The following is a 12,554-nucleotide window of genomic DNA, read 5'->3' as shown; positions in this document are numbered from 1 at the left end:
CACTGCTGCCCTCTAGTGGTTAAATCATGTAATGTTTATGACTCATTAAATGATTTAACACTGCTGCCCTCTAGTGGTTAAATCATGTACTGTTTATGACTCATTAAATGATTTAACACTGCTGCCCTCTAGTGGTTAAATCGTGTAATGTTTATGACTCATTCAATGATTTAACACTGCTGCCCTCTAGTGGTTAAATCGTGTAATGTTTATGACTCATTCAATGATTTAACACTGCTGCCCTCTAGTGGTTAAATCGTGTACTGTTTATGACTCATTCAATGATTTAACACTGCTGCGCTGACCGCTGTGCATTAGCAGCAAAGAATACATTTAGCTGCCTGTTGAAAGCAGACAGCAGTTGTTTTGGCTATGCACTGGTATAATGGTGTGTGAAGAATTCATATCATACGGGAAGTTGAAACCGGTATACTGCCCAGCTCTAGTCTTTATTATAGTTTGGACAATTTTGTACCAATATCTGACGGGCCGGATTAAAAAGCCCAACGGCCGTAGTTTGCCCATGCCTGGGCTAGCTGAGTGTCTTCTTCTGCTTATTGTAGCTTGTTAAACAACTGACTCACGCATTACCGCCACCAGGTGGTGGGAAACTATATTGTAACTGAGCGTCTCATGGAGAACAGTAATATCTCTGGTGTCTTCAATTGATAACCTATGCGGTCCCGCGGCCCTCGCGGCCAACAGGTGCAAAATTGAATTTTTTTTGCGGCCCACAAGGTGGCGTTCGCGGCCCCATCGTGGGCCCCATGGTTAAGAATCACTGATACAGCACCGCTCCCAACGGCCACACTGGTGGCTAAAGTACATTTAGCTGATGATTAAATTTGCTTAATTGCAGGACTTTTACATTTAATTAGGTTTTTTATATATTTTTATTTCTACTGGTACTTTTACTTAAGTGATGGATCTTTGTACTTCTTCCACCACTGCTTTTTTGGTGGATGGCTCTTCACATACACGGTGGTCTGCTACTTTGTTTCTCCCTCCTGTAGTAGGAAAACAGGAGGATCCTTTTCGCCCCACACAACGCTGCCATCTGGTGGCAGCCTGTAGTAGATCTATTCCATTCCATTAAAGCCTCCGTCAAAATGTTCAGCTGCGAATCATTATAAATGAAGTAAAATGGATAAATACATGTCGAACTCAGACAACAGATATCTCTCTGTATTTGGTTACATTTTAACAGCTACTTTTCTTATTCAGCTTTTTCTCTTTTAAGTTAACACTCTAAAAAGGACCAAGCAACAGGACGTCTACATTTGAATGAATATGTACAGTATGTAAACTATAGTTTCACTGCATTAAATGTTGTCTTTAATGCTTGAATTATAATCTGTGTGTAGTCTTTGAAAATAATAATGTACAGTGAGGCAAACGGGGGAAAAAACAAGACATTTAAACAACGTCACTTCCTGAAAAGTGGGCGTGTCTTAAACTGTCAACTAACCGAAGAATAACAACAACAAACAGAACACCGAGGGGCTTCCGAGGACGGTGAGTGTAGTGCTCTCGAAAAAAACCGCATCAGTTACAAAATACAACGTGGAGAGTTACATGTAACGTTGATAATGACCCTAAATTGCAGTTCCTTGGTGAAGGTAGCGACACTGCTGCTACATTGCGCACCTTTTCGAGGTTGACTGTGACGCACTGTCGTGAGCATGTGTCTGTGCAATGGATACATTTCACATCCGCTTCTTCTAAAACGTCAACGTTTAAATTCGTTATTTTGTACATTCGTTTTGTGCACCAGCTACATTGTGCAACCATGGCCTCGGTCGTAAACGCCCCCAAACGTAACGTTACCGTGTTGAAGAATGTTTACCCAAACCAGGTTGAACAACCTGTTAGTTTAAACTGTCCTTGCTTGCTAGTTAGTGTATATTGAAGGTACAATAATATTTAAAAAAAAATTTTTTTATCGTTATAGGTCACCATTTAATTCGGCATCAGTTTGTCAATAAAAAGCAATTTGTTACTTTATGTAAAACTGTGAATCTTAACATTTTTTTTTGCAGTGTTGCCACTAAACTACACGCGGAGGGCAGTAGCGAGTAGTTTAAAAGTTGAACTGTTATTAGGAAAAATACCTTGCTGCTTGTTAGGTATGCTGACTTGATGAACTTTTAAACAACAGTTTCTATGTTAAATACCCAGGAAGTGTAACTGGTGACCTTTGAAATGTAACATTATGTGGAGAGGTTATAAATAGATGTTTTTCTTTTAATAATGGAGAATATCAACCTAGTCTGGCATGTGTTCATAAAACCTGTTTGGCCCTGCTAGGAACCCAGCTGGCACTCTAAAGTTATAATCCGCATAATGCAAGTTTCGTTTATTTTGACGTCTTCCTGCGTCGTTTTTCTTCCATTATGCAGCTGTAGAAGACTCTTAATATTTGCATGAATAAATTAGCTTTTTCTGGTTCCCAACCCCTCTTATAGCTCATTTTTTTGTTTGTTGTTGTTGTTTGCCTTCTCATTTCATCAAAGGTCTCATCAACATTTTCTCTAAGCAGCAGGGGAGCATGTGATCTGATGTGAAGTTGGAAAACAGGCTTCCCTTTGGTCTCTGCGACATCAGAGGTATGAATCAGGGAATCTGTGAAACAAGAAACTATCTATGACAGAAACATCAGACGCAGTCCGGACGTAACGCTCAGCCATTTTGCAAACACACCTCCTCAGGCGGGCTGAGTTTTTAAGATGATCAGACCCCGTTTGTCTGAAACCGATAGGGCTGATCGGGGTTGAAGGGAGTAGGGTCAGACCTGGGTGCTGTGTGTGTGTGTGTGTGTGTGTGTGTGTGGACGCACAAACTCACGGTAATATCCTCTGTTATGAATGATGTCATCACAAAATCATACCAAATATAAATAGTGTCTTTGTGTACTAATAGATGAATGCAGCATGCATCAATGTGAAAAGCTACTTTTAGGCCATTTTGCTTTAAACATTATCAACGAGATCTTAACAACTTTCTGTTAATCCGCTGATCGGTTAGTCAGCTAATTGTTTCAGCACCACACTAACATGACTTTCAGCAGGAACAGGTGGTGGAGCTGCACTCAGGAGTGCATCGGTGTCAACTGTGCACCTGTTCCTGTCAGTGCTGCGTCACCTCTCACGTTTCTGCTTCTGTGTCGGTCATTCTACTGCGTTGATGGGTTATTTTTAGACCTTTTTATGCAACACATACTCAGAAGAAAAGTATCTGCCAACGAGACCAAGTGAGATGGTGCGAATCCAGTTTACAGCCATGTCAATACCTGTACAGTACATATAGGCTATTAATAGTCATTGCATTTTTATTTCAACAGCCCACCCAGGCAGGGGGCTGCATATTAGCTTCAGCTAAACGTTCTGTATAGCGGCCTGACTGCTCGTTCCTGTGCATGTTTACCTTGTTTTCCTTTTTTAAAAACTAATGTTGTTGCTCCTGCTTTAACCTATGGCCGGATTATATGGCCGATCGGGATGAAAATAGGTACCAATGAGTTGATCGTGCTGACTTTCCATTATCTGGATAATCGTGAATATTGGAAAAAGCCATCCAGGTCGCCATCATGGTAGAGAAATGGAAATTAGAGCCTGCTGAAATGAACTGACTGTGTTTGTTTGCACCCTCTCTTTCTTTGTCTTCCCCTCTGATACCTGCTCAGGGCTGGGACCATGGAGTCGTCCTCTGATGAGGAGGAGGTGCGCACCTTCGTCCAAGTCCTCAGTGAGAAATACAGCCCGGAGAATTTCCCCTACGGCCAAGGAGTGGTGGTGATGCCCAGCCCGCAAGGATCCCCTGTGAAAGGTGAGAGATGAATGATGCCGGGTTTTACGTCATGATTACGATCACCGGGACTTGTGCTAAGTGAGCACTGACGTCGCCTACATCTTTACATTTTTGTATCGTCTGTTTGCAGATCGCCTGTTCTTGCCGAGCAGACTGGTTCTGAGTGACTCTGGAATCCGTAAAGCTGGAGACAGGTCCGACATTGCAGTTTTCTGTGCCCATGTGGTAGAGCTGGACCTGTCCCACAATCAGCTTAACGACTGGACAGAGGTAGGTGTCCTTCAAAGACTTAGAAAGCCTACAGGGAGACACACACAAGGTTTCTTTTATTGCTTCATTTTTTATTTATTTTTATTTCTGTTAATGCTTGTGGGTTTCCAGATCTGCGACATCGTTTCCAACATCCCCCACCTGGACTTCCTCAATCTGAGCATGAACCCTCTGAGCGGCGTAGAGCTGGAGCCCAGCATCGCCGAGGTGTTCCCCAGGGTCCGACAACTTGTCCTCATCAACACAAAAATCAGCTGGGACACCGTGCACACACTCACACAACATACGCCAGAGTAAGTGATCGACTGTGGTTGGTAATAGAATGACTGTACAGTGAAGTATTAAGACCAGTATACACAACAGATATTTGTCTTTATTGTGTCTATTCCACCACGGTGATCATGTCAAAGACAGTAATATAGCTGAAAGCTACACACGTTCACCTCTGCTGCTGTAAATACTCACCTGAGCGCCAAATGTGTATCAACCCGCAGCTGAAGATGTACTGCTGTTTAAAGTTACTGTGAGGAACTTTGAACTGGTTATGGAAGTCTCAGCTTAATTACCACGCATCTACATCAGATCATCAGCCGTGAGAGTGTCGATTTCTATGTCGTCAAAAATTGGTCAAAAATGTTTGTATTTCTCAACTTTAACCTACTGATGTCATCGTGCAGGCTGGAGGAGCTTTTCCTGTGCCTGAATGGCTACAACACTGTGTCCGAATCCCAGACGTCCTGTCCGTCTCTACGCCTGCTGCAGATCACAGACAACCAGCTGCAGGAATGGGCCGAAGTGCGCAAGTTTGGGCAGATGTACCCGAGTCTGAGAACACTGGTTCTGGCCAATAACAGTGTGGACTCTGTGGGGGACAATCCCGACACACTGCAGCGGCTCTTTCCCAACCTGCGCAGCATCAACCTCAACAACTCGGGTCTGAGAGGGACGGGGGAAGGCTGTGCACATTTCATCCATACATTGTTCAGTATTCAGTGCATGGTGGGAATTTTTTATATTTTCTGTGGCCCTAAAACTCTGTGATGTTGCGTTATTCAGGGCTTAGCAAATGGGAGGACATTGAGAGGCTGAATTACTTCCCCAAGCTGGAGGAGGTCAAAGCAAAGGGGATTCCTTTATTGCAGCCTTACGCCACCCACGAAAGACGTAGCCTCCTTTTAGCACAGTGAGTCTGAACTTGCACACACACACATCAAACCCTTATTACTCTCCATGCAGGATCACATGTTTTCTTGTTTCCTATCTAATCTTCATACTTACAAACGTCCCTGCCTGCAGGCTGCCATCTGTCGTGCTGCTGAACGGGAGTTCAGTGTCAAAGGGAGAGAGAGAGGATGCTGAGAGGCTTTTCATCCGTTACTACCAGGACTACCCAGAACAGGAACGTCCTGAGAGGTACTCAGACGTTCAGTATGCTTGTACTATACACACACACACACGTTTATCACCGTACTCCTGATTTTGATTTTTTTAGTGATTGGTGATGTGTTTTTCATGAGTTCTACACTCTTGAATGTTACTTCTTCCATCTCCATCACCAGTTAGTTACTCGTGCTTCAATGCAATATTAAGGTGTGTGATATAGTGATATAGAATACTTGCATTTCATCCTCCCTGGCATACAAGGTCAGATTCAAATACAAAACATATTTAAAATAACAATCAGTGTATGCACTTAACTGACAGAAATGGGCCTTTATTGAACTATTTGAAACTAACATAGTATGTTACAGATTAAAGAAGCTGGTCAGTGATGCCCCAAGTAATACTTTGTATTATTATTGGAATATCAAACTAGGCACACACATTGTGACCTAGTAACAGGCCTCCAAGTACGACATGGATGGTATTAAACTATTAATAGTAATACTAGGTGGAATAATGGGAGTACAATTTAAAATATGAAATTTAATTAAATAAACTTGCAGTAAGATTGGATAAAAGGACACAGACTACTTAAAAGCAAGATTAAAAAAAGTGTAATTATTACCATTTTGTCCTTCTTTTGGATGTTTTCAACAGAACTAGAATCAATCCTTCTGCATGTATTGACCCTGCGAGGTGGAGCTTTGTGTGTATTTGTATCTACCAGGTATTTATCACAATGATAGTCGTTGTTTTCATAGCTCTTATCATTCAGGAGCCTGAATATGTAGCACCAAGTGCTTCCAAGTTCACTGTGAACACCTGTGAAGTTGTAACAATAGCAACAACCCACTCCTTGTCCTCAATATATTAACAGTATGTGATATAATATTTGTAAAGCCCTCCTTGAAGGGGGGGGGGGGGCTGACAGCGGTCAAACAATTGCCAGTGCTCTTCACCGACTGCATTCCACTTAACCTCAGCAGAATGTTGGAGAGGGATTTGTGGAGGAAGGTGTAGTCTCTGACTGGGGGAAACTAACCTTTGGGAGACAATGCCACCAGTCTCTCCCTGCTCAATGAGTCCTTTGTGGAGGGAATTCTCTGATTGGAAAAGTGATACACAAGGTAGCAGTTTTGTTTTTTTCATGTATACACCTACTCTGTCAAAATCAAACCTTAAGTTGAGAGATTGATTTGTTTTCTGATGTCACTGGAGCTGGAATGGAGCTCCTCGCTATGAAGCACTTTTTCTTATGGCAAAGACAAGTGCTCTTTGGCCTTTGTGAAGATCCAAGACGTATTTTTGGTAATGATGCTGCACATATTGTATGTCACACATAGCATCATGTCCCGTTCGCCACCGCTTCCTGTTAGTGACTGCTACGTATTGGTGGTCTTGTTTTGGAGCCAGGTTCTCGGTGTAGGTCCGAGGTTAGGGATCACCGTGACTGCATGTGGGTGCTACGGGGGTGTCGGACACACTCGGTAAGCAGTGAACACACCGATATCCCCTTACCTTCCGGATTGGAGCTGTGGCCTTGCTACCCAGAGAGATCAGAGCCCTGCAGGGTGGGTCACAGCCTCTAAAGTGAACAAATCCGACACAGCCTGGCTTTGAGTAACTATAAACGCAGCTCAAACCATAAATCAGACAGGTAGAGACTGATACACCTCAATACTCTCTAAAGGATGTGCAGAGAATTGTGAATAATCTGGGTAAAGGTAAGGAAAGGGAGTTGTGGGGAAAAACAAATATAAAGAAACAAATGTGTTGGCTGGACAGGAAGGATTAGCTGCAAGGAATAAGTGAAAGAGAGGACTGGGTTGAAAACGAAATCTGAGTCAGAGTATCCAGTAGAATAAGTAGAGAGGGACTGAAAGGAACGCTGGACCTGGAACAGTGGATATTGAGGGCCAGCCTGGGAGGGAAGAGAAGCAATCGACATTTTAACTTTTTAAGCAGGTTATCTTTCAGCCAGAGGACTGGAGTGTGAGAGGATGAAACGGCAAAAGAGATCTGCTCTAGATAGGGTCAGTATCGGCTCCATAACCTGTCGTCGGCTACTTTACTGTCCATTATCGAAGAATGCTTGAAAAGACAACTGGAATGCCTTGTTATCACCTGCAGCGTTATTTGCTCCATTATACCATGCTAACTACCTTTAAATGAAAGCCTGTTTAGCTAAATGGCTTCTCTTAGAATGGCACTTTGTGCACTGTGGCCTTAGAGGAGAATTCCCAGGGTGGACCACAGGTTTTGGCCAGAAACCCCATGGCCAGGGGATCGGCTTTGTAGGGGAGTTTTTAGGGAGGAGAGGGAAATTGCTTTGATTGGCCCAGCTGTTACAGTAGCTTTGAAAGCACAGGCCTTTTCTCCTGGATTTTATTTAATCGTTCCTGGGTCCTTATCTCAAAAACGCATTCCCCTGAGGTGGCTGAGAGCTTTCTCACGGCAAGCAAGAGGCAGAGAACTCAGTGTTTCTCTGCCTCTAAACACACACACACACAAGGGAAGCTTCGATTTACCTGTTTTTATGCTCGTTTTTAAGTGGAAATGCCCGAAATTCAAGGAGAGATATGAAATATAGCACAAAACATTTTTGGGCTGAGCTGGAGGAGTTGGAACAAAGAATAAGAGAGTGCATAATTGCAACGTCCCTGGCTTGAGTCCAGACAGGGCCGCTTGTCGTATATCGCCCTCCTCTGCACAACCATAGCGGCTGATTAAACACAACACAGGGTAAACGTGGAAGAAAATAGTCTAGAGCCCTAAAACCACAAATGCAGCGGGTCAATCTATTTGTTTTAGCGGCGGTGGTAGATTTATTATTTGACTTTTGGGACTTTGGAGAAAGCCAGGAGAGGTGTTTCCTCCTGCTTCCAGTCCTCATGCTTTGTGCTTATACTCATGGAGAGAAAGAGGATAAGTGTATTTCCCAAAATGTTGATTTATTCCTTTTAGTTTTAATGGAAATAGTCTTCACTCAAATGAACAGATATTGACCTCTTAATAAGAGTGTTTAAAGACCAACATGATCATATGATACAGGTTACTTTTTCTAGTTCTATTCAGTAGTCTTTACAACGACAAAAAAAAAAAGCAAAAACCCGTCAGTGATCTGACATGCTTCCTTCCAGGTACCACAGCCTTGTATCAAAGTATGGTCAGTTGGCCCCACTGGCGGAGGTGGACCTGAGCCCCCGCTGCACCATGGTGGATGTTCGCCTGGGTGACAGGGTGGAGGCCGTCAGCCTCCGCCTGGAGCAGACGGTAGGCGACCTGAAGAAACAACTCCGAGCTCTGCTGCAGCTGCCCACCAGTGGGATCAGGCTCTTCTACATCAACCGGGAGATGTGTTCGGTCTTGGGACCAGAGGAGTTGAAGTGGGGCAGCCGGGCCCTGCATTCCTACAGCATCCGAGATGGGGATGAGATTCTCGTCGTGCCCAAAGTCAAAAGTCACTGCAGCTCCTCCGATCTTTGAGTCTGCTTTTGGATGAATCGGTCAGACGAACACTTACTTTGACTTCAGCCTTTTGTAGATTGAATGAGAAGGTGAATTTGTTCAGCTTTGAATCTAGAGATGATCGCTGTCCACCACACTGAATAAATACAGTAGTGTATTTGCACATAGGAGTTCCACATTCACAAAGCGTGTATCTTTTGAGTGGCACATTTCTGTGTTGCTTGAGGTAAGACTGCAGTTTACATCTCAATTATGAAAAATATCATGCAAATCTAGACATGGTACAAATAGTCCTCCTGAAAGAAAAAAAAAAACAGCTGCCAAAATTACCAACTGAATGCACAATTTGCACTAAATCTATATTACAATTGAAGTGTTTATCTGATTAGGTTTAAGATTTTAGGATGAAAAAGCTTCCCCTTGCTTGCGCCATGCATGGGACTTATTGGTAATTATTTGAGTATTAAAAAATAATAAAAAAAATCTTTTTGTGCCTGGGAGAATTCAGCTAGGGTGAAAATCATTCAATCTACTCCTATAAAGCCAAAGCAATGGCAAACAATGAACCCTAATCATGCAGTGGCCAAGCTGGCTGGATGTACATTTTATTTAGATTTTCATGATGATGACGAGCTCAAAGATGCTTCTTTTCTTTATCTAAGCAAACTGTGTTTGCCCGCAAGAGTGTTCTTTGCCAGGAACATGAGTGTGTGTGTGTGTGTGTGAGTAACACAAATCTTTCCCCGCTTCTTCCCGTCACTCAGATCACTCTCTTTCCACTTGCCTCTTAATAGCAGTGAAATAACCCTCGGATAACCCCCGAGCTGAAATCATAAATGCGGTGTGTCGGGGGATAACGCAGAGCACATTGGAGCTGCTGCTCAGTCAAGACGCCCCGGCAGAAAGACGAGACAAGTCTGAGGTGAGCTTGGGTCTGTGAGCGAGAAAAGAAGGAGCATCGATGCTCAAGTTACCGCAGGTCTTCTGGCCGTCCAGCCCATGAATGAAGTAGCTCTCTCCCTGCAGAGGCGGCTGAGAAGCGATGAGGCCCAGTCTGTATGGTAACCACACACCCGCCCGACCGCTGTGTCACGGACACTTCCGCTGCATTTAGGTTAGAATGGGTTCTCGTCCCTCACCCATTCACCTCAGTCTCTCCTTCACATCCGTCTTACAAACCCGACACTTCCAGTGTCTGCTGTTTCAAAGGGGGGGGTCGTGGCAATTGACAGCCTCTTCCACTGCAGCCGCAATATTCATGAAAGTTTTTCACATGCTGCTGTAGGGTGGGTGGGCCTAAGAGCTCCCCAAAATTGAAGCCAAAACATCTCCGTCTGGCGGTAAGCTTAGGAAGCACTTTATTTAATATGCAGCAGAGTTTTCTATGAGCGGAGCACGCATTTTAAACGTCACCGTCATCATCGATCACGTTCATTTAATTAATTTTGGGAAGCCAAAATTGTGATCGTGCTTCATTTTGCAGCCCTACTGAGTGCAGATCGCCAAATCCTGAAAGAAGCTGAGTTTTGAGAGTGAGTACAGATGTTGCTCGCTGTGTATTCGTAAACATAAACGGTGTATGGTGGCCAATAAATGTAAGATACTGACTTACCCAAAGCCTTTTCAAGAGTTTTCTATAACATCATTTAAAAGAATCACTTGGGTTTAATCTCGTAGTCCAGACATGTCAGGCTGATCGCAGACTCTAAATTAAATGAGTGTCAATGTTTCCCTGCCTTTTGCTCAATGCATGCTGGGATATGTCCCAGTCTGCGCGACATTGAATAGCTCCAACCTTTCACCGCGTGTATAGCACGTGTGCAGTGTAAATTGGGCCCAATGTCAAATGAAAAGATGATCAATAAACGTATTTCTAAAAAGCAGGAAAGTCTTGCACAAGCCATTTATTTTCAACTTTGGAGGGCAAAGGAGTTCATGTTTGAAATCACGTTGGGTGAAGTGAGCTGAAGGGATACAATGTTTCACTTAAACACAATTATAAGGGAAGGGTGGCTTTCTGTTACCAAAACTGTGTGAAAGTGTGTTGAGTGCCGTCTGGATCGCTCCTCCTACTCGTAGCGTGTAGTTGATAACTGGAAGTCTCTTCTTGTTTTTTTCTGGGTTTCCTCACATGCATAATACTACATTATGATTGAGTGCATTCTAGAGTTGTTCCGGTACAAGTAGCGGAAATGTTCAGTCTACTGCCAGAAATGCTGGATTGGATATCGGCGAGTATACGAGTCTATGCACCGATCCGATACCACGTTATCATGTCACTCACTTGCCCCCTATGTTCTCCCTGATAATGTTACATTGTGAACAAACAAATCTGGTTAAAAACATTAGCAGTGGTCACTGGTGGGCAGCACAGTCCTGCTTGGTTAAATAACAGAGCTAACAACAAACATTAATGGAGGTTGCATTGAGTTACCCTATAATCCGTTCATGCTCTATTCAGTGACAATGAGATGTGGTATCAGAACATCTCTAGTGCTTACATGGGAAGTAATGGGATGAGAATAAAGCATTTTATTTCTAAAGCAATGTTTGATGTGTTGGTGGTTTGCATGTGCGGATATTTTTTGATATATGTGTGATTTAAAATGTGTACGAGATGTGTCATTCCAGGGAAACTGTGTTTCCTGTGTGTTGTTTATGGGCATTTGTAATTTTGACACTTTTAAAGTATTATCTGTGCTCCTCTTACCCTCACTTTTATCCTTCAGTAATACCAAATACAAAGATTATATACAGATTTTCAAATCTAAAGATAGTTGCTTATCTATGATACAGTTTGCCTTGTGTTGTTGTGTTAATTTATCATGTTTGTTTTCTGTTTCTCAAATGTGTATCTAAATATTTTTGATGGTAAATCCTTGTTTTCTTTCTTGAGATCATCTTGCCATATCTACACCTGTACTGTGTAATGATGCTTTCACTTAATAAATAAATAATAAATAATAATTATTTCAGCTTATTCCAGTGTTTCATTTTTACAACATCGCTGTTTATATGTACTGTATGTTTTGATGGACCATCACATTTTGATCGGCTGTCGGTGCTAGATGAGAGATAAGATAAACTAAATTCATTATAATTAATCCTCTGCCTGGCCAGTAGTTGTCAAGCTGTATGTCTTGCTCTGGATCAAAGTTTTAGCCAGACTAATGCACCAACAATCATCTTTATCCAAACTGTCACAGGGAAATAAACACTTAACAAACACTCATCACTGCATTATTGCAATAACTATATAAATATTCAGACTAAATTAGTACAATAATAAAGCATCTGGTCTGAAATAACTTACATGTTACCTACTGTTGACCATTTCAAGGTCTTGAATGAAAGACAAGAGCGTCACGTTACAGGCAGAACGTACACGTGAACACTTGGTCATGGAGAAGATGGTATTCTGCAGATCTTCTCTCATTCTGGCAGGCAGGCAGGTTTTAGTCGAGCTGCGAAAAATCCATTCCATACGTGTCAGGCGGTGTTGTGTTTCTGGGGCATTCCCTCTTATTTCCCCCCTCCTCTTCCAAGCAGCATGGCTCTAATCCTGTGTGGGATATCTAAGCCAACCCCCCCCCGCGATCTGAAAAGAAAGACGAACCCCCCCCCCC

The 12,554-nt window shown here is 42.9% G+C and overlaps 1 protein-coding gene across 4 annotated transcripts; it reads left to right on the top strand.

Annotated features, from left to right (window-relative positions):
- The first annotated feature begins 1,441 nt into the window (after positions 1-1,441).
- tbcelb (tubulin folding cofactor E-like b) lies at positions 1,442-11,898 on the top strand. 4 transcript variants are annotated; one of them, XM_031869051.1, is made up of 9 exons: positions 1,459-1,515; positions 2,514-2,606; positions 3,683-3,825; positions 3,938-4,077; positions 4,189-4,370; positions 4,755-5,011; positions 5,134-5,260; positions 5,374-5,490; positions 8,601-11,898. In XM_031869051.1, exons 3-9 carry the CDS (start codon positions 3,693-3,695, stop codon positions 8,944-8,946), a joined length of 1,302 nt encoding a protein of 433 aa, XP_031724911.1. In that variant the 5' UTR covers positions 1,459-1,515; positions 2,514-2,606; positions 3,683-3,692; the 3' UTR covers positions 8,947-11,898. The 4 variants fall into 4 exon arrangements, with proteins under 4 accessions (XP_031724915.1, XP_031724911.1, XP_031724914.1 ...); XM_031869054.1 differs by having other exon boundaries at positions 1,478-1,515; positions 2,540-2,606; XM_031869055.1 differs by lacking the exon at positions 2,514-2,606 and having other exon boundaries at positions 1,442-1,515.
- The last annotated feature ends 656 nt before the right edge of the window (positions 11,899-12,554 follow it).

This window comes from Anarrhichthys ocellatus, unplaced genomic scaffold (assembly GCF_004355925.1).
Source record: "Anarrhichthys ocellatus isolate YVR2014 unplaced genomic scaffold, GSC_Weel_1.0 scaffold45, whole genome shotgun sequence".
NCBI classification, from domain to species: Eukaryota; Metazoa; Chordata; class Actinopteri; order Perciformes; family Anarhichadidae; genus Anarrhichthys; species Anarrhichthys ocellatus.
The sequence above is the reverse complement of the archived record's forward strand: the minus strand, read 5'-3'. Positions and strand labels throughout refer to the sequence as shown.

What these genes read in the sequence shown, in the direction of transcription:
- tbcelb (XM_031869055.1), top strand. Translation starts at nt 3,693, where the DNA reads ATGGAGTCGTCCTCTGATGAGGAGGAGGTGCGCACCTTCGTCCAAGTC. An exon ending in GCAAGGATCCCCTGTGAAAG is followed by an intron (nt 3,826 to 3,937) that starts GTGAGAGATGAA and finishes GTCTGTTTGCAG; the next exon opens with ATCGCCTGTTCTTGCCGAGC. An exon ending in GAACAGGAACGTCCTGAGAG is followed by an intron (nt 5,491 to 8,600) that starts GTACTCAGACGT and finishes GCTTCCTTCCAG; the next exon opens with GTACCACAGCCTTGTATCAA.